At 45.3% G+C, this 23,243-nt stretch overlaps 4 protein-coding genes across 5 annotated transcripts; 1 reads left to right on the top strand and 3 right to left on the bottom strand.

The window, feature by feature from the left end:
- Positions 1–377: 377 nt before the first annotated feature.
- Positions 378–4,059, bottom strand: LOC147134104 (dehydrogenase/reductase SDR family member 7C-B-like). The gene is made up of 8 exons (XM_086055872.1): positions 4,041–4,059; positions 3,528–3,598; positions 2,602–2,785; positions 2,302–2,414; positions 1,732–1,942; positions 1,567–1,659; positions 955–1,113; positions 378–818 (listed from the first exon to the last, which is right to left on the bottom strand). Exons 2-8 carry the CDS (start codon positions 3,561–3,563, stop codon positions 616–618), a joined length of 999 nt encoding a protein of 332 aa, XP_085911998.1. The 5' UTR covers positions 3,564–3,598; positions 4,041–4,059; the 3' UTR covers positions 378–615.
- A 1,125-nt stretch (positions 4,060–5,184) lies between these two features.
- LOC147134103 (splicing factor U2AF 65 kDa subunit-like) lies at positions 5,185–15,734 on the top strand. Of its 2 annotated transcripts, XM_086055869.1 has the most exons (11): positions 5,185–5,387; positions 6,340–6,502; positions 6,913–7,019; positions 7,175–7,347; positions 7,427–7,543; positions 7,631–7,769; positions 7,848–7,927; positions 8,803–8,925; positions 8,984–9,070; positions 9,164–9,409; positions 9,519–15,734. In XM_086055869.1, the coding sequence occupies exons 1-11, from the start codon at positions 5,339–5,341 to the stop codon at positions 9,648–9,650; spliced, it is 1,416 nt and encodes a 471-aa protein (XP_085911995.1). In that variant the 5' UTR covers positions 5,185–5,338; the 3' UTR covers positions 9,651–15,734. The 2 variants fall into 2 exon arrangements, with proteins under 2 accessions (XP_085911995.1, XP_085911996.1); XM_086055870.1 differs by lacking the exon at positions 5,185–5,387 and adding an exon at positions 6,599–6,695 and having other exon boundaries at positions 6,365–6,502; positions 8,803–9,070; positions 9,161–9,409.
- Positions 12,234–17,875, bottom strand: cbx2 (chromobox homolog 2 (Drosophila Pc class)). Its single transcript, XM_086055871.1, has 5 exons — positions 17,753–17,875; positions 17,609–17,652; positions 15,239–15,304; positions 15,098–15,167; positions 12,234–15,027 (listed from the first exon to the last, which is right to left on the bottom strand). Exons 1-5 carry the CDS (start codon positions 17,822–17,824, stop codon positions 13,846–13,848), a joined length of 1,434 nt encoding a protein of 477 aa, XP_085911997.1. The 5' UTR covers positions 17,825–17,875; the 3' UTR covers positions 12,234–13,845.
- A 701-nt stretch (positions 17,876–18,576) lies between these two features.
- Positions 18,577–22,492, bottom strand: LOC147134101 (ectonucleotide pyrophosphatase/phosphodiesterase family member 7-like). Its single transcript, XM_086055995.1, has 7 exons — positions 22,482–22,492; positions 21,476–21,745; positions 21,141–21,286; positions 20,258–20,887; positions 19,280–19,517; positions 18,802–18,928; positions 18,577–18,714 (listed from the first exon to the last, which is right to left on the bottom strand). The coding sequence occupies exons 2-7, from the start codon at positions 21,711–21,713 to the stop codon at positions 18,663–18,665; spliced, it is 1,431 nt and encodes a 476-aa protein (XP_085912121.1). The 5' UTR covers positions 21,714–21,745; positions 22,482–22,492; the 3' UTR covers positions 18,577–18,662.
- Between the last annotated feature and the right edge of the window lie 751 nt (positions 22,493–23,243).

The following is a 23,243-nucleotide window of genomic DNA, read 5'->3' as shown; positions in this document are numbered from 1 at the left end:
TTTTGGATTGTAGGAGGAAAAATCCACCTGAGCAAAGGGACAAAATGCAAACCCCAGAACTGTGAGGCGGACATGCTAACCACTGGCCAACTGTGCCCAAATGTACAACTTAACTTTAAATGAAACACACTACGAACACGTGACGTCGTAGGAACGCGAGGAACTGCCAATGTGGAGTAAGCATTTTTGGGCTATTTTGTTTGAACGTATTAATAAAGTCATTTGAACATTTTTGGTAAAGACGGTCGAACGTTTTGGTAAAACATAGGCTAAATGCTAAGAACAGAGCATTTTTCCCCCATAATGCCACAGGGTATTGACTTGCACATGCATAATTGTGCGCAATACCCTGTGGCATTATGGGAAAAATGCTATATTTTTTAGCATTTAGCCTACATTTTACCAATCGCCTACATTCAAACAACTTTGCCAAGAAGTTCAAACGACTTTATCAAGACGTTTGAACGACTTTGCAGGATGTTCAAACGACATAGCCCAGTCCAAAATGTTTACTCCACATTGGCAGTTCCACTCTTCCGTAATAACGAAACACAACATGCTTTAGTATTTATAACTCAATCTTCAACTGGAGACCCTTTCCAGAATAGTGCAGGACTATATTTTGGTGTTGGTGGCATCCTTCACTCCTGCTGCCATGACAGCAAAGAAGAAGTTGGGGAAGAAGGAGCGTGCGTAGAGCGCCACCTTCGGGAGCGAGGGAGCCATCAGGACCTCCTTCCTCTTGTTGCTCAAAGTCTTGGCCACCTCACTGGCTGTCTCACGTGGGGAAACGCCCAGCGACTTCTTTGTGTACAAATCTGTGCAATGATAGAACAGCAAGACATGGCGCTGTACTATGGGAGAAAAATCAATAGAAACGATTATAGCGCGGGGGTTCGACCAATGAACCGCCATAAAAGTGGAGGACCACTGTCGTTGTTTTTCAAGACTCACATGACCAGAAGGACTTGGCTGCCGTCTCGTTCTGCTTCCCGGACGGCTCACGTGAGCTGATGAAGGTGACGTTGACGGTGCTGACGGACACGCCCGACTCCGCCACCTCGGAACGAAGGCAGTCGAAGAAGGCCTGGACTGCGTGCTTGGAGGCGGCGTCTGTCAAGCACGATTGGATCAGGTGTCGTTTGGAACAAAAACAACATTTACCCTCTTCACACACACACACACACACACAAAGAACTCTCACGAACACACACACAAATCCCTCTCTCACACACAAAAAACTAGCACACACAACAGCAGATGGCTCAGGTGCCCTCTTTTGAGAAACATGCACAATTTTTGATTCTCACATACACAAAAAAAAGATTACATCCATTGCATGAGAGATGACATATTTTTAGCTTTACTAAAATTGATTCATATCCGCACTGCATTATATGATTCAAGGTCATGGGTCATAGGTCATGCAACCACACGATCAAGCTTCAGTGTGGTGTGAGGTGCGTACTGTCTTACTGGTGCGGTCAGTTGTCATGCTAATCTGTGGACCTTTCTGTATATCAAGGACATGGAATAATTGCTCAACCAGCGTAGAGGTCAACTCACAGGAAGTGCGAAAGGGCACCGCCAGTTTGGCTTGAATGCTGTTGACCAGCAGGAGGTGCCCACAGCGCCGGGAAATCATGGAGGGCAGCACACCTGGAACACGCAAACCTCACAATGAAGCACACTTTTTGTGTGCGTGTGTGTGAGACTTGTTTCCATGGTTACCTTTAGCCAGTGTGACCGGGCCAAAGTAATTGTTGTCCATGAGTAGCTTGTCCACCTCCAGAGACAAAGTGTGCGCGGGGGCTTTGAGCTTCATGCTGCTGTTGAGGATGAGCACGTCCAGGTAGCCGTAACATTCCAGGATCTCCGTTATCGCCTCGGGTAGCGACTCCATGTCGCCGAAATCGAGAAGCACCAGCTTAGGAGGGAACGTCTGCCGACCAACGCAAACAATGGGCGTTCAACTGTGTGATGTGACCACCAGAAAAGATGAAAAACAAACAAAACAAAAAAACGGGACATGGGACACCCGATAAAGAACGTACTAGTATATGGACCCTTGCGGGATATCAAAGATATCGAATAAATGTAGTACATTAAACTGGATCAAGCAAATGGAATAAATGCTCGAACTGCTTTACGAAAAGTTGTTTGAGCATTTTATTCCATGTCCTTGATATACTGTATATCCTAAGCCTACTAATTGTCCAGAAGGGGCACTAGTAGTTGAAAAACCAAGAGTAGCAAGACAGTGGATCTGGAATAAATGCTCAAAGGGTGTCCGATCCTCACCACGCTCGGGTCGGAGGCATTGAGTAAGTCGTCAGAGAGCTCCTGGAGTTTTTCCCAGCTTTTGCCGCACAGGATCAACCTGGCGCCGCCCTTGTGGAAAATGCTGGCGCATTCTTTGGACCGACAAACCAGGAGATGAGCGCAGATTGAAAGTAACCAAAAACACAACAAGAACAAGTTAGAGACAGTAGAGGTGAAAAGTCACATATGTGCAAGTTATGTGTGCCAAGTCTTAACCTTCAACTTTCGAGTTGCTGTGGAAAACTAAGCAAGCAATTCAAGTCACGACTGAGTTGTTACCTTTCCCGAGTGCGGACAAAGCGTCGCTGAGAAGCAGCACCTTGTTGCGCACGGGACTTCTGGACAGCAGGCCCGACACCAGGGAGTACACGTGCAGAAGTCCGGCTGCCAGCACCACCGCGCACGGAACCAGCAGGGCTGTGGTGATCCACCCGGGCTCTATCCCCATCCCCTTTAGGAATGTCTAAGAAAGAAGTAAAGCGCTGTTTTAAATGTGTGAAATGATTCTGAGTGACAACTTGGAACGAATGGATGATATGGTGCAGTGGATCCCAACCTTTATTGACATTAGAAAAACCTCCTATGCCCCCCCTCAATAAAAATAAATAAATAATGATCTGTTCAGTTGACTTAGCTATTATCCTGTTGTAGAAAAGGCAACAGCCGGATATTTAAGTTAATTCTACTTAAAGAGCATTCATATTTTTTTTCCTGTTATGATCTGTCACTGACATAGATAGAAGGTGGTTGGGAATCACCGACATGGAGGCTACACGCTAATGGTTAGCTTCTACCGGCTCGCGATGAAGCTGCTTCTGAGCCGGGAAGCTCGTCATGACATGAAACGGGAAAGTATGTCTCTACATCCTTTCCACAGGGATGTCATGTTCGTGAGGGTGGTGATGGGATGTCCGATGTAACCCAAAGTGCACGTGGAACCAGATCTGCTGCATACATACGTCTTGGAAAACTATTGATGGTAAGACACTACATTCAAAACATTTATAGAAATAATATCAGTGTTGAAAAAACAACAAACACAGTCAATGTGCTGGTCGGCAGTCAATGTTATGGCACATGTAGACAAAAAGTGGCCAATGCGAGCGTCTTGTCAGCAATGTATTGACTTAGAAAAGCAGATTTGGTTCAGTGTGGTGCAGATTGGGTAGCCACGCCAATGGTGAAGGACGCCAACGCTTTCCTACCCAATCGTCGTCCACCTCTGTTACATTGGCATCCATTGTTTTTTTTCTAACAACTTTATATTCCGACACGGCTGAAAAAGAAACAACACAAAAATATTCCAACAAGTTTTGACAAGAGAAAAAAAAAAATACATTAGACATTTGAAATACCTATTCAAAACCTACTCTTTGACTGGCCTACTACTGCATGTTTGAAATAAACAAGTCAAAAATCCGCAAGGGCCAACCAAACCTAATTGGTTGACTTATTTAATGTCTGACTTCTGGTTGAAAACAAGCCCAAGGTAACTTTCAACTCTTGTTTCCTTTTGAGCAAAATACACTTTTTGAGCATCTTGTTAAGTGTTACAATGACCTTGTACACATCAAGTGTCCTTGAAACAGTTAGCAAAGTTAGCAAGTTAGCAAAGTCACACATGAGAGTAGAAGCAGAGCAGCTGTTTGGAAGCTGAAACCGGAAGCACATCAACTCGACTTTCATCCAAAGAGAACAAACTGATCGCTTTTCCTCACCGTGTGCTCACTTGAGCTCCTCCGCGACGCGACGCTTCTGCGATCTGCTTGCCTGCTGCTAACCTCCTCCTGCTGTTGCTCTTTTAATAGCAGCACAGCTGACACTTTATTTCCACACGTGTTGTCAGCGTGTTATGTTTAGAGGGACCAGCCAGAGGCTCTTCAGTGGCTGCTCAATCATTCTCAGGGCACAATTCACAAATATTTTCGGTCTTAACCAGTCGCTTGCAGTCGTAAACAACAGAAATTCCAATATTTGTCCCATGAAATTGCATTTCAGTTGATACGTGTATGGGTATGTTAAGATTTTTTTCGTCCAATTGTATTTCAGCTTCTTTGTTGTTGCCATGTCAATGTAATCGGCACAGGGCCTTTATCCTACTCAGAAGTGCTGGCCCATGGAACTTTACCCATATGAGCAATGGGACGGTTTCTTTAACCAATCTCATTTTAAATTCTGTTCCCTGATTGGTTAATCAGACCTCACCAGCCTGTACTCAAGTATGTGCCAGTGCTGTTATCTCACAAAAAACGATCGCCCATACTGTAGATTCCATTGGGTTGTCACTGGTAGATGCGTCATTTCATCACCGAACCTTGGCGCTAAAGAATTTCTGCCATTCAGTTGTGTTTAACTTTTTTAGTTTAATTAGCATTTAATCTTCAAGAATGATGGTGGTCCTTGAAGAGCTACAATATATTTTTTTGAACTGGTACTTTGTGTAAAACGTTTAAGAAGCACTGCTGCACTATTCGATCAATGTATACTTGGCCAAATACAAGTACCGTGGACGTTAATATGTCCCAACAATGCAGCTCTGCTTACCTTCTACTTTGGGGACCATGCACTCCAGTTACACAAAAAATTGAAGTCACTTTCACACAGTAACACACAACGATTTTTCCACTGTAAATGTCTGGAACTTTTGAACAAACTAGGTTAGGTTTATTAAAATAATAACATTTTCAGAATAAAAATGTGCAACGTTCTGTGTAGTTTAAATTGTGTATGATTGAATGATAAGTACCAATAATTTCATTGACCTAATATACATTATTTTACAATTCAAGATATTAAAGAGAATTGAGCAACTGTGTCTTCGGTTTTTGGTGTTCTATTTTTATTTTGAAGTACAGGACCGGAAGTAATTTGTCCATAAGTACCGGGACTTACCTGGAGGAAAGAGTTGATGGATTTCCTTGCATTTGACTGCTCCGGCTGTCATTGATGATCGCCCTCCTCCTCCTCCTCCTCCACCGACGAGCCCCGCAAGTCCAGCACCTCATGTTGTGGTAAAATGTCGGATTTCGACGAATTTGAGAAGCAGCTGAGCGAGAACCGTCAAGGTAAAAACAAAACAAAACAAAAAACGATACGGGTTTAATTTTTGGGGTAGATCACTATGCTAGCGACGCTTGCAGCCTCCTACTTAATTTTATTCTATCAATGGATGTCGTAAACTGTGAGTCAGCTTTGTTGGCTGCAAACGAGACATTTTGTCTCCTTTTCGATCTGCCAACGTCGTCAAGTGAGCTCTGCTCCTGAACGAAACGCAGCCCTTCCACTCACCTGCGCGAGACGCCAAACTACATAGATAGAACGAGCTCTTTTAAACATTTGCATGTCTTCTCACTGCTACGGATGTTATTGAGACAAAACCTAGAATGGCACCGACTACCTAGGGATCCACGTAAATTTCGGCTACAACAACGCAGCAAATTCAAGTGAGCAACTTTTATCAATCATTCACTAAAATTCCGAATAGACAACTGTTACCATTCATTCACTTGCTACTACTCAATATTTTCACCTCGAAGAAGGAAAGCTGCTATCTTGACAAAAGACCACATAGTTTGGTATTGCCTCGTGATACAACTTCAATTCGGCTCCAACAATTCAATAAAATATTGTAATAATAATAGAAATAATAATAGAAAAATGTGCTACTTTCAACATTTTTTCCTCCTCTCACACCTGTAAGAGATGCTTACAGTATATTTTTAGACTGCATAGTGTTTAATCTTCAATTCAACTCACAATGGAGTTGATTTCAAAGTAGATGAGTGTTTATGATACATTATATCATTCTTTTATTGGTCATTTTCCTTATAAATGATGTCTTGTAATTTACAAGTGATTATTTTACAAAATTTTCCTGTGATTAAGGCCTATATAAATAAATTTGACTTGACCTGACCTATAGCCGCACTCCATGTCAACATTTCATTCATGATATGTACGATCATTTGAAAAAGTGCGCGTACGATCACAAAATGTGATGTCTTGTTCTTTTTCCAGAGCGGGAAAGAGAAAGACACAAAAAGAGGAGTCGCAGCGGCTCGACGGGTCGCGGCGACAAACTCGGCGCTTGGAGCAAAGAGCGGCGGGACAAACGGAGTCGCAGTCGAGACTGGAAGAGTCGGGACCGGCGCAGCTCCTCCCGAGACCACAAGAAGCACAGGTCTCAACTGATCGATTGCCTTCCACTGGTCTCCTTTCTTATCATATGCAAAACAACGTGAAAATGACGACACTCATGTTGTCTGTTTCTTATCAGAAGTGAAAGGCACTAGTCGCTATTTGTGAAAGATTCAGAAAAGTGAATCGAGCGACCGAATGGCTACGTGGTCAACTAGCTCCTCTTTGTTGTTAATGTAAGCAATGCACATCAGCGTGGCTGCAATTTCAACTACAGAAGATGAAAAAATGATCATCCAAACAAATAAACAAAAATAAATGTGAAGAAAGCGATGAATCACTTAGCCCTAATTTTAGCCCTAATTTTTCCTTTGAGCCAATCAAAAGCTTGAAGAAAGTCACGAGTGGAAAAGACACTGACGCTGATGGTGAGTCTTCCTTTTCTTTGGCCAGTCATTCTTCTCCGAGGAGGACCAGGAAGAAAAAGCCTCGCAAGTATTGGGACGTGGCTCCTGCGGGCTTTCAGCACGTGACTCCCCTGCAGTACAAAGCCATGCAAGGTAGGCGCCATGTTGCGGATGACATCACATCTGTGGATATTCATGCATGGCCGTGGAAATGGGGAAATCAGTTGAAGGTGAAGTACGGCTGCCCTCGAGCACCAAGGATTTCCCACGGCAGTTGTCGATATATGAGCGATTTTGTTGTTTTGCAGCCGCCGGTCACATCTCTAGCACGGCCCTGCTGGCGCCGTGCGCCGCCGCCGCCGCCGCCGCCGCGGTGCCCGGTGCGACTGCGGCGCCGCCTCCAGTGGCCGCGGTGGGAAATCAAATGACCAGACAAGCCCGCCGCCTCTACGTGGGGAACATTCCCTTCGGCGTCACCGAGGTGGCCGCGCTCTCCCCCGTTGGGACGAAAGCGCGCGTTGGCTGCCGTCGTGACTTTGTGACTTTTGTTCCCGTGCCAGGAGTCCATGGCCAACTTCTTCAACGCTCAGATGAGACTGGCCGGCCTGTCGCAGGCCCCCACCAATCCTGTCCTGGTTGTGCAAATCAACCAGGACAAGAACTTTGCCTTCCTTGAGGTATGTGTGTACTCTTCTGTGTGTATGGGAGACATATGACGTTTTTGTCTTTTTTTTTTTTTTTTTTTTTTGGGCTTTGCGTCCCAGTTCCGCTCGGTGGACGAGACCACGCAGGCCATGGCCTTCGACGGGATCGTTTTCCAAGGTCAGTCGTTGAAGATTCGCCGGCCTCACGACTACCGGCCGCTCCCCGGCCTCTCGGAGCAGCCTGCCTTCCACGTGCCTGGTGGGTCGCGCTGGACGACGCGCGCGCCGCAACGTCCCCGTAGTTTGTTGACAACTCGAGTTGTGTGTTTGTGTTCAGGCGTTGTGTCCACAGTGGTTCCCGATTCTCCTCACAAGCTCTTCATCGGCGGTCTGCCCAACCACCTGAACGACGACCAGGTACATGTGGCAAAATGTTCTCACACTCAACTGCCAGGGCAAGTACAGGCTACTACGATTTTGGTAAAAGTACAAGTACTGATTCCTGTTGTCAGATAAAAGTTTGAAAAAGTACAGACGGTGTAATTTTTTTTTTTATACAAAAGTTACATAGATGTATAAAGTCCATTTTGGCGCTGCCTTGACAATGACAGCATCACCCGACTTCACAGGTTTTTTGGCAATATAAGCCATCATTCGCGTAATTCTTTTTTTTTTTTTCTTTATCTTAACTCAAATGAAGTGTTAAATGTTTGTATTCCAGCTTTTTGGGCTGAAAAATACCAGGTTGTTTTTCATAAGTTTGACAGTACTTTGTTTGTACTTTTGAGCTTTTCCATTAAACGATATGTTTATGTCAGGTCAGAAATGTAAAGTGCAGTTTGGTCTATGAAGGTTCTTACAGAGGTGTGTGTATGCTGTTCTTGCTGTGTGTGTGTGTGTGTGTGTGTGTGTGTGTGTGTGTGCCTGCCTTCACATTCACCCAGTCTTGTTTCCTTCTGTTCCCCAGTCTGCACTTATATTTTGTTGACTAGAATCATCATCATCATCATCATCATCGTCATCATCAGCAAGTAAGATGAAGGTTCCGCCAGTCATTTCTATGTCCTCACTTTGTTTTTGGAGCTCCTCGGACACTGAGGATGAAAAGTGAAACGTTGAAATGTGCCTTAATCATGACGCGAAATAGTGGACCAAGATAGCCGCGCTTTTACCGATCATTTTAATGAACTATCCACATGCAGTAGACCACCTCGAACACGTGATGAATAGTGTCCGGCGCTTCGATGTTCGATTTGGAAGTAAGGACATTGTGGCCTTGTTTTGGCCTGCAGGTGAAGGAGCTGCTGACGTCGTTCGGGCCGCTCAAAGCCTTCAACTTGGTGAAGGACGGCGCCACCTCGCTGTCCAAAGGTTACGCCTTCTGCGAGTATGTGGACGCGGGCGCCACGGACCAGGTAAGCAAACGCCGCCGGCGTGACGAGTGCCGGATGCCAGGCGCGTTGTCCTCGCCAGGCGGTGTCCGGACTCAACGGCATGCAGCTGGGCGACAAGAAGCTCATCGTGCAAAGAGCCAGCGTGGGAGCCAAAAACGCCAGCCTGGTAAGCCGCCGCAATTTGTCACCCGGTCCGTTCACTCGCTCGCCGTCCCGGCGGCGCCGGCCACAGGATGTCATTCCCGTCCGCCCTCAGCAGGCGTCCGTCACGGAGACGCCGGTGCTGCTTCAGGTGCCGGGTCTGCGGCGCGTGCAGGGCTGCGAGGGGGCGGCCACCCAGGTCCTGTGCCTGCTCAACACGGTGTTGCCCGACGAGCTGGCCGCCGACGACGACTATCAGGAGATCCTGGACGACATCCGCCAGGAGTGCTGCAAATACGGCAGCGTCCGCTCCATCCAGATACCCAGGCCGCTTCACGGGGCGCACGTGCCGGGCTGCGGCAAGGTACGACATGTGCGTGTAAAAGAAAGGTGTGAATGTCAGAGGAAGCCGTGTGTGTGAGAGGAGGTCAAGTGTGTGTCACGCACTCTCTCTCTCTCTCTCGCACTGGCAGATCTTCGTGGAGTTCGTGTCGACGTCCGACTGTCAGAAAGCCATGCAAGCGCTAAGCGGGCGTCAGTTTGCCAACAGGGTGGTGGTGACCAAATACTACGATGCAGATATGTATCACAGACACGACTTTTAAAACACGCACGCGCACACACCGTACTTGGCTTCCAGTGCTTATTAAGAGTTGATTTTACTCACTGAACTCCACTTCCTCTACAGTCAAATGAATTTCGAGTATTTAGTATTTATGTACACCACAACACAATATACAGACGCATCACGATGAATTAGAATATTGTCAACAAACTTGATTTATTACGAGAAATTACGGCACATTTGTGGCGCTTTTTCTTTTTTCTTTTTTTTTAAATCAATTTTAAGGGTAATGTTTTGAGATGAGTTTGAAATGACATCGAACTGGTTTGCCGCCATAGTTTGTGGCATATTCATGGTTTCACGTATCGAAATGTAATGATAGTGATTAGTCCAAATGCATCGGTATGTATTTTATTTGTTGATCACATGTCTATTACACATATACCAAATCATGTTTGTCATAAAGATGCACCCTTTCCAAACCAGTCATATAAAAATCAATGTGATTCATAAATGACGCCATCGTAGTAGAGCGACATGACGAGAGTGCAGTTCGGCGACCAACCGACTAGATGTCGCTATAAACCAAAGCAGCGCTGGCCGACGTCAGCATGAGTTTTGCTTTCGTTGTAATAGGAGAAAAGATGGAATGTCTTTCAAGAAAGTAAGCAACCTATTTTTCATGATTGCATTTACACGAGGATATTTGAGGAAAAGCGTGAATATATGAGCGTTGAAAAGCACACTTCTCTTGTGAATACTTTTATAGGCTTTGTTGTGATAGAAACGTATGAAATATTTCTGATGAAAGATCTAAATGAACGCCGACTGTTAGATTTTCCAAGGCAAAATGCAGAATGTGAGGAAAAATGTGTTTGTGTTGTTTGCGTCAAGTTTACAAGCTGAAACACCATTTTGGTGTTTATGCACTCAGTATTTCATAATTAAACTGTCATCACCTGGAATCAATGCTTTTATTTACCTTTATGTTCAGTTAAACGTTAGTTCTAAAGAGCCAATTCACAACAGAAGTTATCTTGACATTTTACAATGTGACGCAACCAACAGTCTTAATACTTAAAAAAAAAAATTGCTCCCGGAAGTCGTTGACCTCAAGTCCAACAGCGCCATCTAGTGGCAACGACCCTCCTCAGATATGTTAAAGATGAAAGTTAAAGTATTACTAGATTAAATCGTAATACGAGAATCAAATATTTTTTCAGATAAAGCATTTTGAACACACTGTATGGTTGTGTTTTGATGAAAAAGATTGATTTTGATGAAAAGATGAACAATAGGTGAAATCTTACTACAAGTAAGTGGTTTTTTTGAACGAAAAAGTTAAAGCAATATTTTGACAGTTGGATTTTTCGGAGGGGAAAAAAAGATGTACAGTCATATCAGACTGGGTGTATTTTTTTCCTCAAGAAAAAAAACAGATATTAAGGTTATCTTTTCGGGTGTATGTAATATTTTTAAGCACAATTTTCCGAAAATAAAGTTGGACTAATTCACCTTTTTATGATTTTTTTTTTTTTCTCTCTCTCTGAAATGCAATCTTGTCATATTACAACCCCTCCCCCCCTCATAAAGTATGACTTCTCTCTCAATTTTACTCTTGAAGAATAATGACTTTAGTCTCTTATGTAGTATATCTACTTTAATTAAGTGGAATGGATTAGTCAAAGGACTTGAGTGGAAGTGGCCGTTGTGGTTGAACACTTGGCGTGACAAAAATTACAAGTCGCACATGAGGCTACAGCGTTTATTTGACAATATTAAGTATTAAAGACCTGCCTCCAATAAATAGATTTTCTTAAATGAGAAGGACGATCCCTTACGAAGGATTATCGGGGCCACTCTGGTTAGAAACTAAATCTATACCATAAAGACAGTACTAATCTCATTGTGAAAATGTAAAATCAAATTTCATCCCAAAAAAAGGTTGGAATATGGAAAACATACTTTGCTTTTTTAATTTAAAGATTTGTTTTTTTTCCCCTTAAATATGACTATTTTCAATATCAACAATAGGATAATAAAGACAACCCTGTTATATTGCAACCTTTTCCCATTTTTTTTTTTTTTTTTTTTTGATTCATGGGTTGGATATTAATCAAAAAAAATGGTGACTTCATAAAAATTGTATAATATACTTTTGAGCGTGGCCCCGATACTCCTCCGTATTTCACATATGCTTAGTTGCTCTAAATGCACGTACAACGTTTGCCTAGCATCTTCAGAACAATTTAAAAAGTTGGTCCATGAGCACCATTGTTGGCTGCAAATTTGGTAACAACGCTGAGATGAACGTCCTGTATTTGGCCATTCACTCCACCGGCCTTGCGACCCGGGCCCGGTCGTCGTCATTGTGTCCCGTCCGCAAAACGGCGGCTCGGTTGCCGGATTAGTACGAAGAGTTGAATGAAAACGCAGAGTGGCCGGAGCCCCTCTCGGGGGGCCTCGCATTGTTTTGTGTTACGTCACACCATGAAAAGGATCCCGAAGAGACGTCAGCTGCTGCCACAAAACAAAGAAAAAACAGCCCAAGTGGCTCCAGAGACATCTGGTGCTTTATTGTGCATCGCCCCCAACCCCCCCCCCCCCTCCCCAGGACCTAGCTAATAGAGTTTCTGCTGAATCTGGAGAAAAGTGTTATCTGACAAACGATAGACACTCTGTCGGTCTCTCAGTATGCTTCACCCCGTCCTGATAAACTTGACAGTTGCCCATTAACAGTCAAACTTGAGTTTTGTAAATTCCTGGTCTGTTCCTATTTATTCCCGTTACTTCCACGAAAACGTTCCGACTTTAAAAATGCCCGGAGTTTCGCAAACCCTAATTTGGGACATAGCAGTAAGACTTGAAGGCTAGTTCACCCTGGATTCGTATGCAGCAAATAGTAGCCCTATAAAACCGAGGTAGCTAATACAAAAATACACTCTAGATGCCGTCTTACTAAATAGTTCCACGACAAGGCAACTATTAATTGAGAGCAACTAAAAACCACAGCGATGCAGTGGCGCTCGCAGTGACGACCGCCAATCGCCGCAAATGCTGCGTTCCGCGGAACTGTGGGAAGCCGGAAAAATCGGACATGTAAAAGTGCATGGCTAGAAGAAGAAGAAGTTCCTAACGCGCAAAATTGGAGCAATTTCACAAAACGACAACAGTGCATCCGGAAAAGTATTCACAGTGCTTGCTTTCATCCACAGCTTTCCCCAGACGCGCTGTCAACTAGCGAGGGGTTAGAATTGATCGGTTTTAGAGCTGCCAGGCAAGAGAGCGCTAGATGGAAGACCAAAGGGAAGTTTGGTGGATGGACAGTAATTAGAGAAGAGCTGAGGGAAGTTGGTTTCGAGAGGAGGATGGAAAATATAGATTTGGAAGGAAAAGGATGACGAGCTATGGTGACCCCTAACTTTGGAAAAGAAGAGGAGGTGGTCTGATAAAGTCGACCTCCAAAATGATCTCTGTCAACAGTTCTTTCATCATATCAACTACGATCCTTTTTTTTTTTTTTTTTTTTGGTTTACGTTTCACCGAAAACGTTGGACTCTATAAGCGCCGTGTGAGATATTTCCCGGTGGTCTTGAATGCAGCAAAAGATTCACACGATTGGTCATCAAAATTTGGTGTGGACTACTGTGTAGTCAAATTAGAACACGCTTAAAGTTATCGGAGGTTTTGTCAAGATTCCGGATTGTTGATTCATTTATTTTTTGGACTGTAAACCTTCGAGGTCGGACCCTGTAAACTAAGAGCTGTTTATGATTTCCTGGCGGTCTCAAATGCAGATTGACCCGCTGACTTCAGGTTGCCGTCCTAGTTTCTGTATCCTTAATGCGTCGATGTTTGTCCGGTCCGGTCCACCGTGACTTCGGATTGCATCGCACTTGGAAGTATCACGGTCTTTTTCGGCAACGGCCGACGGTCGAATCCAACAACGCTTTTTATCATTCGCGTTTGACTGGAACACCCTGTAAGCTCCGCGTGAGATATTTCCCACACACCCCCGCCCCAATGGTCTAAAATGCAGTAAGAGATTCACCTGCCAACGATCTGTGGTTGTCCCGGTCGGCTTGATATACTCTTGGTCCTTAGATTTTCAATTGGACTACAGTGGATTGAGATGAAAAAGTTTCTTAGTATCAAGAAAAGAAAAAAAAGGAAATAAATTACAACAATCGTGGAGGGTCCTGATGCAATTGTCAGGTGAAGTTTTTGAGGCCCAGTCAGTAGTTCCGGATGCTAAAGAATCCCACGCTGGTGGGAGACTCCTTCACTGTGACGGTGACCAGGTTGGCGGTGACGTCCGTGACAAACACGTGTTCTATCAGACTGCGGGTGGGCTTCCAGTCTTGGTTGTGGACCACCGCCAAGCGCTCCTGGCCGGCGTCCGACGAGTCCTGGTCGGAGTCGGAGCTGCTCTCGTCCTCGCCCGTGCTCATCTTGCCGTCTTTGGAAGCTGCTCTTTCCAGGTGGTTCTCGGATTTATGCACTTCGCTTTTCTCCAGTTTCCCCCTGAAGGTCTGGATCTCCGTCAAATCTTTGCCTGTGGTAGACTTGCGGGTTCCTCCCGGGGAAGCGGGACTTTGTGGGGGTTTGTACTCCTGGTTTTGGTTGCTTTTACGGCCAGTATGTGCGGTGTTTCTCAGAGCCGAGCCTGCGCCGGTACCAGGTGATTTGGTGCCCTGCGTTACTTTGTTGGGAAGGTTGAGAGGCTGATTGGCGGTGATCTTCTGTGCCGCTTGGGCCGCCATGGCTTTGGCGTTGGTTATTCTCTGTAGCACGTGAGCCTTTTGCACACTGGGGGAGTTCGTGCTACGCTGGGGGGATCCTGGCATGCAATGCTTGGATGCGTTCGAGGTGAAAGTCTCCACCCCTCTTGGTTTGAACGAATCCAGTCCGGGGCTGGGCAGTTTCCCCTCTGTGGCATTCCTGCCCGGGCTGGATTTCATCAGCGGGACGGGGGACGGCGGCATTGATCTGCCGGGTCCCACCGAGCTCAAGGAGTTTCTGGAAGTTCCCCCATGGGTTGGGGAATTGCGGTTGGGACATCCTGCAGAGCCCCGGTGGAAGCCCATGAAGGCGAAGCCGGCCAGGTGAACCGGCTTCTTGATGGCGCCCGGAAGATCGGAATCCTTCTTGAGGCTTTTCCGAAGGCCTTTGCTCAGAGATTTGCGGCCGCGTTTTTTCGGCGGCTCCTGCTTGGCCACCACAATCTGCGCTTTCTTCTGGGGGACGGGGTTGGGATGGAGGTCTCTCATTCGGACGCCAGGGCTCGCTTGGCGCTCCTCGTCCTCGTCTTCCGAGGAGGACGAGGACGAGGAGGAACATGACGATGAGGAATCGGAGGATGACGATGAGGTTCCGGAGGTAGAGCTGTTGGACTTTGCGGCCTCTGGGACATTTTCCTAAGGGAGGGCAAAAAGAGTTCAAATGCGTGCCAAGGACACCTAGAAAAGCTGTTTATGTTGCACCCACGGGAACTTTACGCGGCCGTCCTCTCGGCCTTTTACCGCGGTTCCGTATCAGGAGCTCCTTCTCTTGTTCCCTGCGATACACGGAATTCAATATATAACGATCTGGACATTCCATGAAACGCAAACATCTAAAGACACTCACTTCTTGTTGAAAGCTGCCAGAAGTCTGGGATCAAGAATGTTCTCTTGGGGCTCCCAGCTGTTGTGTCTGGAAGGAACATAAAAATAAAGACTTCCTCATGTAGTCTCCCATAAACTGAAGATACGATGTCACACGAGCTATGCGTAAATGTGCGAGGAGCATATAAGAAGAATCATGTGTGTAAATGGTAAACGGATTCAAATCCCGCCCATTAAGATTCAGGTATGTCCCATGACTGAAAGAATTAACATCGAAACAGCTGGCGGACAGAATTTTTCAACAACTAACCTTGTCAATATAGCCCAATGTCAGATTTCCAACGACTTACTATGACAACAGCAATTTGTCAGCTTTTCTTGTTTTTTAGTAATTATTTTCTCTAAACTGGCTCAATGTCGGGTTTACAACTGTATGAGAAGTCATACTTGTGACTACCTCGGTGTAACAATGGTTAGATTTTTTGTTTTTGGTCTATGAACTACAGTGGTTAGAAATTGTTTTTGTAGTGTAATACTGTGATGAACTTTCCTAAAGAATATATATATATATATATATATATATATATATATATATATATATATATATATATATATATATATATATATATATATATATATATATATATATTAAAAAAAAGTGACTTTTTGTCTTTATCTAATCATCAGAATAAATAACTTTGCGAAAGTAGCCCAGTGTCCTGATTTAGAACAAATTCGTCACATGTTCTACCATCACTGTTGTTATTTTGGGCCAAGACACAAGACAAGACCCTTTCACACTGCCTCCTAACGCCGTAATTTTCCGCCATTTCCCTGTGTTGTTCTGCGCGAAAGGCTCCAATGTGGAACTGGGGGATGGGTCGAAGTCCGCTTGCGACATTCTCGGGTCAATTTCAACACCCCCTATCACGCATTGGTACCTTAAAACACAGCACACACAGTGAGCAGAGGAAAACTTGCTTAGGAGGCTTGTGTGAAAGGGGCTAAAGTGTGAGAAGGAGCCCCCCCCCCCCCCATCCCCCCCACAAAACTAAACTCTGAGTAGGGGATTTGCATTTTTTTTTTTTTTTTTAAGCAAGTGCTCCTTTTGAAAGGTCGAGTCTGCAGTATGCTGAGTTGTTCTTTGACTTGTGTTATTTCTGATGCCACAAAATGGATGTGGCACAAAAACATGTCCAACATGTGCTAGAAGCCTGTTGAAGAAAGAGGAAAAAGACCCCCAGACCAGCAGTCAGCCTACCCCCCACCCATTACGCGCACGCACGCACACGCACGCACAAAGGACGTGTGGGCCTGACAGAAGGCAGGCAACAGTGTGTACCCGTGGAGAATAATAGTCATCCAAAAAAGGCGGAGAGGGGCTAAAATGGCTAAGAAGACAATTTTAAATGAAAGATGAAAAAATTTAAAAATTCAACTGTACAAAACTGATTTTTTTCCAAAGAAGACTTAATTGGATAAATGTAAATAATGCCATGTAAAAAACAAAAAAATTAAAATGTATCCATGCGTTTTAAATAAAATGCTTATTTAAAAAAAAAAAAAGAAAAAAGAAAGCTGTTACTTTCCCACGATAGTTGTAATGTTAAAAAGGTTGCAAATAAACTGTAAAAACACACAAATGGTTAAAAATCTAAAGGGGGCGATACACATAACTTAAAGCAATTTTGATAAGCAAAACATTTAATTTTAATTTACATAAAATGTACACTATTATTATGGCTACAGGGGGAAAAGCTGTTTTTACCCCAAGTATTCCATTTTGTTCAAGCAGAAGTTCAGTTTGTCTTAAATGAAACTACTTGTTTTTCTTCCACTTTGTAACATTTTAATTTTAAATTCTATTACTATTATAGCTCAGAACCCAACTTTTTTTTTTAATGAACCAAAGCCAGTTTTATTCATTTTTAATAATCAGGTTTGTTCTTAATCTAGTCAAGGTTTATTACGCTTTACATTTATAAAACAATGTTGTATGAATTGTTTTTTTTTAAATGTTATTTTAGTTTTAATTAATGAAAATCAATTGTAATCAATGTTTAACTACAGTGGAACGAAACAAGTCCTGCCGCCTGGTCAACCTGATAAATTAAATGTAAACAAGGGCTTCAGATCATAAAAACAATACAAAATGATGTTTTAGTACAAAATAAAATAATGCACTTTAAAGTAACATTAAATAAGAAGTTAATTAAAGGCAAACCTGATGATTGAAACGCGGACAAAAGACGTTTAGAGGCTCAAAACAACAAGCATCCAAGACGAAAACGCGCTAGTGTTCCGATTACCCGGATCTGATAAGAAGAAAAAACAAGTGACGTGAAGTTTTTTTGCGTGAAATGTTCATTGTTTGGGGGTCTTCCTGACTTACTTGGACGACCACCCTCTCCATTTGACCAGAAACTCCAACTTTCCCTGCACACAAAGAAGCGCCCCAAAAAATCGTGAGCACGAAGCCGAGTGAAGCCAGAAAGCAAGACTTAGACGATTGTGCAGGTTTTGCGCCTTTCCGAACCTTTCGCAGTCTTTTGTTGAGGATGCATTCGGCGTCGAAAACCTGCTCGCCGACGGCGCTCAGCTCCTCCATGGTGGACCCGCACGATCACAATAACAACACCACCAAAAGCAACACCGCCACCGCAGGAAACCACAGGAAACCACTTCCACAATAAAACGCCTACTCTACAGGAAACAGATACGATACACTTCACAATAAAAGCAAATTGACGATGCATAACCTACATATGACATTTTACATGTAACATTTATTATAAACTATACAGGTTATATTACTGACCTATATAAACAATGAAGATTGTCTACAACCCTGACTTAGAAACATAGTTGGAAATCCTTAGCCTGGCCTGAAACTGCACTTTGAAAATGTAGGCCTGTCTTTGAAACCGAACTCTGAAACCTTAACCCTCATTTGTAACCGTACTTTTGAAACCCTAACCGCACCCCCCTTTTTAATTTTTTGTTTTTTAAAGAAATTAAACCCCATTCTACTCAGAAATGCCAACCCTACTTTAAAACCCCCAGCGCTCGCGAGAAATGTTACTTTGAAACTTAAATCCTGCCTTGACACGCTACCTAATGGAAACTCCACCCCTAACTTTTAACCCCAAACCCTTATTTCCACTCTCTCTCGAGCCGTCATTTATTTTGAAAATCTCCACCGGAAGCACCATTGTGTTTCTTTAGCTTGTTGCGAGCAGATGGCGCGAGAGGCGGGCGGGCAACATGAAGCATCCGCCAACCACCATCCTCCCATCAAGCGACGAGAGCGGAGCAACTCTTTGAACAAAAAGTCGCACGTTTCGTTGAGCACATTTTCCAGTTCAGTTTATTTACCCACTCATTCGTTCAGCGCATAGAAACACAAACACACACGTGACCAAACACTCGACTAATGTCGTTTTAGCTCAAAATGAAGTTTGTTGAGTTGTTTCTGCAGGATTTGTGGGAGCTGCTGATCTGAAACAAACACGAAAAATAAATGACTAATTTGATGCAACTTTAAATAACCGGAACCTAGACGTCACTGAACATTTCCTTCCTTACCTTCCGCGTTGTCTGTCGTTGACCATTTTGTGCGCCAAGATCGCGACAAAAACAACGAGAAGAAATCCAGCCGTTGCAGCCAAGCCGGTGAAGGCGTTCGCCATCAAGTTTACACGCTGGCCTCCTTCTAAACAAAAACAGATAACTTGTAAAAAAGGAAATAGGAAACAAAGACGAGCATTGCTATATGCAGAAATAATCAATTTGATTATTTTGAATTGAGCAAACTGTTTTAAACTGTTTGTGTTTTACATGAGCAATAGCGTAGCATTGAAACTCAACCAAACCTTGAAACCCTACGGCTTGAAAGGTTGTGTGTAACCCCTAACCCTGGCTTGGAACCCTTTTTCGAGTCCCCACCCTTTGGCTTAAAGTGCTCATTTGAAACCCTGACTGTTTCAAACTGCGACCCAGGCCTGAAAGCGTAATTGCAAAGCAGTAGTCCCGGCATGTCGCGATGATGGTGCGGGCCTCTGACCGTCGTCCAGGACGGCGCGGGCGAGCAGCATGTCCCTGGTGGCATCCAGGCGGCCATCGTTGACCTCGGGTCGGATGCCCAGGATGTGGCACATGAGTGGGTAGATGTGGACCGTCTCGAAGGGGCCCACCTTCAGGCCCTTGCGGAACGCCGGCCCCGCCGCCCTGAAGAAAGCCTTCATATCCATCTCCTGGTTGTCGAAGCCATGCTCGCCCTTGTTGAACTGCACGGGGAAGTACTGAACGCCCAAATCCACAAGATAAACAGACAAATGTGAAATTACACAAATAAACAGCACAAAACAAATGCAAGAAATGCGCATACTGTCAAGTATGCCAAATAGTGGCACCCTGGCACAGGGTATGTGCAGTACTCGCTGGCACACAGCAGAGGGAGCTATTGGATTAGTCAAAAACGTCCAGAGTAACGCTCACATTTCCATACCATAACCTGTCTTGAAATCCCTAATTTGAAAGCATAGCCATTGTTTGAAACCGTAACTCATATTTTACAACCTAAACTTTGCTTGACACCCTACTTTTCCCTATTTGTGAGTGCAATCTGTCAGTAGGATATTGCCGGAAGTTGCTGTTAAAGTCGTCGTTCGGGTTTGCCTCTTGGAGGATTGTTTTGTATCTTATCAAAACTCTCGCTATCCGTATCCAGTGTGTACTTGTCCATGTATCCCGAAGTGCATCTGGTAATATTTTCTCCTTTTACCAGTGATAACCGTGGAAGTGGTCATTCAGTGGTGTTGATACTCATCACGTTAAGGTTGGCGACGTCTACTTGGACCGTACCTTTATATGCTCCCTCGGTCGGGGGCCTGCCCTATATCAACTCAATCTGCATCCGTCTACCGATATTGTCCTCATGCGTTCAGGTTGGGGATGTGCTCTCGACTTCCGTTTGTATTTGTGAGTTGAATGTTTTTCTCCTTGCTATCGATGATGACAAGGCGTGACATTTTGTACGCACCCCGTTGATGACGTAACCCGCATCAGCCAGCAGAATGATGGGCAGGATGCGGTCATTGTTGGCAAAGTGGAGGCGTTTGGGCATCTCTTCCTTCTTGTAGACGTGGAGGTGCGGGTGCGCCCCCTTCAGGGCCTGGTACACCTTCTCCAGTTTACCCGGTTTGGGCAGCAGCATTCCCGAAGGCCCGAAGTCCACCAGGTGGAAGGACACGTCCCGGAAGGAGAACCCCGGGATCCCGGAAAGGGTGATTTCCTCTACCAGTCCGTTCCGGTACACGGTGGTCATGCCGTGATCGGAAGTGATGATGATGTTCAAGACGTCGCTCAGGCCGCGCTTCTCCGCCGACTGTCGGATGTAGCCCACGGTCCGATCCACCTGCCGGACCATGTTCTGCCGTTGAGGCGAATCCGGGCCGTAGCGGTGCCCCGTGCCGTCCGGCTCGCCGAAGTACAGCGACACGAAGTCCAGATCTCGGTCGCGGAACCAGCCCATCACCTTGTCGGCGTTCTCGCGCCAAGCCGTCTCGTTCTTGTAATTGTAGAGGAGCGGCTCTACCTCGCGCACCATCGCCGTCTGGCCTTGGTAGCTGGACGCCGTGCCGGGGAAGTGAAGGGAACCCGATTTCAGGCCCTGCGAGAGCACGGAGACAATCTTTGGACACTATACTACGGCATTTTGCCGTTGAGCTGCTCATGTCCAAGTCGAGTCTAAAATCGACGACTTAAGTCTGACTGAAGTCGGGTCACGTCACCCCTGTAGCACAAAAGCCACTTTGTCAGTTCACCGTCCAAGAGCCTGGATGCCATCCATCCAAAGCCACAGCGGGATTTTTCCGGCTGCGACTTTCTGGTCCTGCCGAAACACTTTTGCGGATAAGACGGACCTGTTTTTGCGCCGTGATCCAGATGGGCAGCGTGCCGTTGTCCCACCACTCGTTGACAAACTGCGTCTGGTAGTACGGTTTCTTTTCCGTGCTGCTGGTGTTGAACCACATGTTGTGGATCACACCGTGGTTCTCGATGTAGCGACCTGTCCGCCAGAAAAACCCCCGCCCCCCCCCCCCCCCCCCCAAATTCGCTCGTTAAAATACAACTTTTGGGGTACACATTCAAGTTCATCTTAATTGGTGTTGGGATTATGACGGGGTACTTGGGAAACACAATCCTGGATTAGAGCCATTTAACGGTGGAGAAAGTGTCCTTTATCCCGGCACCTTACCGGTGAGAAGTGTGAAGTGGGTGGGGCTGGTGATGGTGAGGTACGGCGGCGTAACGTATTCGGCCTTGACGCCGTCGCGGGCCATGCGGTCCAGGTTCGGCGTGTCCACGTCGCGGTCGTAATCCCAGCGGAAGCCGTCGAAGGACACCAGCAGGACCTTCTGCCTGGGGGGGCCGGCGGGGGCTGCCAGGCTCCACGAGGCCCCCCACAGGAGGCACGCGGCGGCCGTCCACAGCATGCTCCAGAAAGTTTGCGGTGTTGACAGTTGAGCTGAGTTTTGCAAAGTGTCAGACGTTCCGTTTGTGGACAAAGTTTGTCACTTTATCTTATCGCGACGCTTTATCGCAACTTTGCTGAAGTTTATGGCCCCCCCCTTGAGTTCTGCTCAGTCCTCGCCGGTTGATGCTGAAGGCTGTTAATCTCCACTGACGTGCGCCGTGTTTATCTCGTGGTGTGTGCTTGGCTTGAAACCCTATTTTGAAATCCTCCCCCTGTCTTGAAACCCGACTTTGAAACTTCAGCTTTGCCTTGAAACATTGAAATATTCGGGTTTGAATTGCATGATATGTGGAAGATTTCCAGCCTCCACAGTTTGAAAACCTACTTTGAAAACCTAGCCCTTGTTTGAAACCAAAACCCTGTCTAAAAAAACCCCCTATTTTGATACCCAAGACGCAAGAGTCTTATACCGGAATTAATTTCAATAGGTCTCATGTGTACCTTGTCCCGGGGTTCTTGTTAAAAGACGATTTGCAAGGATCGGGCGATGGGCACGGGAGATAAAAGAAAAAAGTAAACGGGCGGGTGTCGAGGCCGGGACATGATCCATCATCTCATGGCGATGTGATGTTATGAGCTGTTGAAAAAGTGTCCTTTTATTGTGCGCGTCCTTGGCTGAGGTTCAAGGGAATTGTCTAATCTTTATGGAGATAAGGGCAAACATTCATCAGCTTTCATTTGCCTCATTCATATTCATCCCCGCGCACTCGTACGAACGCTCACTTACCAACTCGCCTCGGACGCACGCACTCAGCAAGACTTGCTTTTTTTTTTCCCCCCCCACCCTTTTTTTTTTTTCCTCGAGGGTGGACTGCTGACTCTCACATCTCCGCCATGAGAACTTCAAGTGCTCAACTTGAGTGGCCACAGGGTAAACTTTATCTGACCTCGCAGAAACCACCCGCCTGGAGTTTGCCTTTAGCGCACCCTGCTGACTGAGTGCCAACACTGCAGTGAGCACAACCGCTCCAAATAGCCCCACGGAAAGAAAGTCACTCACAAGCGCCCGCTGGAATGTTACAGGAAAAAACAGAGAGCCACTAAAACCACTTTCACTCATCGACATGAAATTTGGTGGACTTGTCCATCATGACAAGTCACACAAAAAAAGTCACAGGATTTCCGTCATGAATCGAACAGGAAGTCAGGCGTTTTGGTGTGAAATGGCCATTTTAGGCAATTCATTCCATAGTGCACCTACCATTTTCACTTATAGGCATGAAATTTGGTGTACTTGTCTATTGTGACCGGAAGCACCAAAAAGTCTCAAGGACCCATGGCTGACATTGAACAGGAAGTCACCCGTTTTAGGATGAAGCAGCCATTTTGAACAAATTTCCTCAGCAGTACCCTCTGGACACTCGAGGGGGAGTCAAGCCAAAAATCTTCTTTACAATAATATGTTTTTATGCACCCCCCACTAGTCTAAACATGGCGTTCTGATTAGTATCACAGTCATGGTCGGTCTTTTCCTGAGCACTGAGCAACT

This window comes from Filicampus tigris, chromosome 16 (genome assembly GCF_054856515.1).
Source record: "Filicampus tigris isolate MCC_2025a chromosome 16, RoL_Ftig_1.0, whole genome shotgun sequence".
NCBI lineage: Eukaryota > Metazoa > Chordata > Actinopteri > Syngnathiformes > Syngnathidae > Filicampus > Filicampus tigris.
The sequence above is the reverse complement of the archived record's forward strand: the minus strand, read 5'-3'. Positions and strand labels throughout refer to the sequence as shown.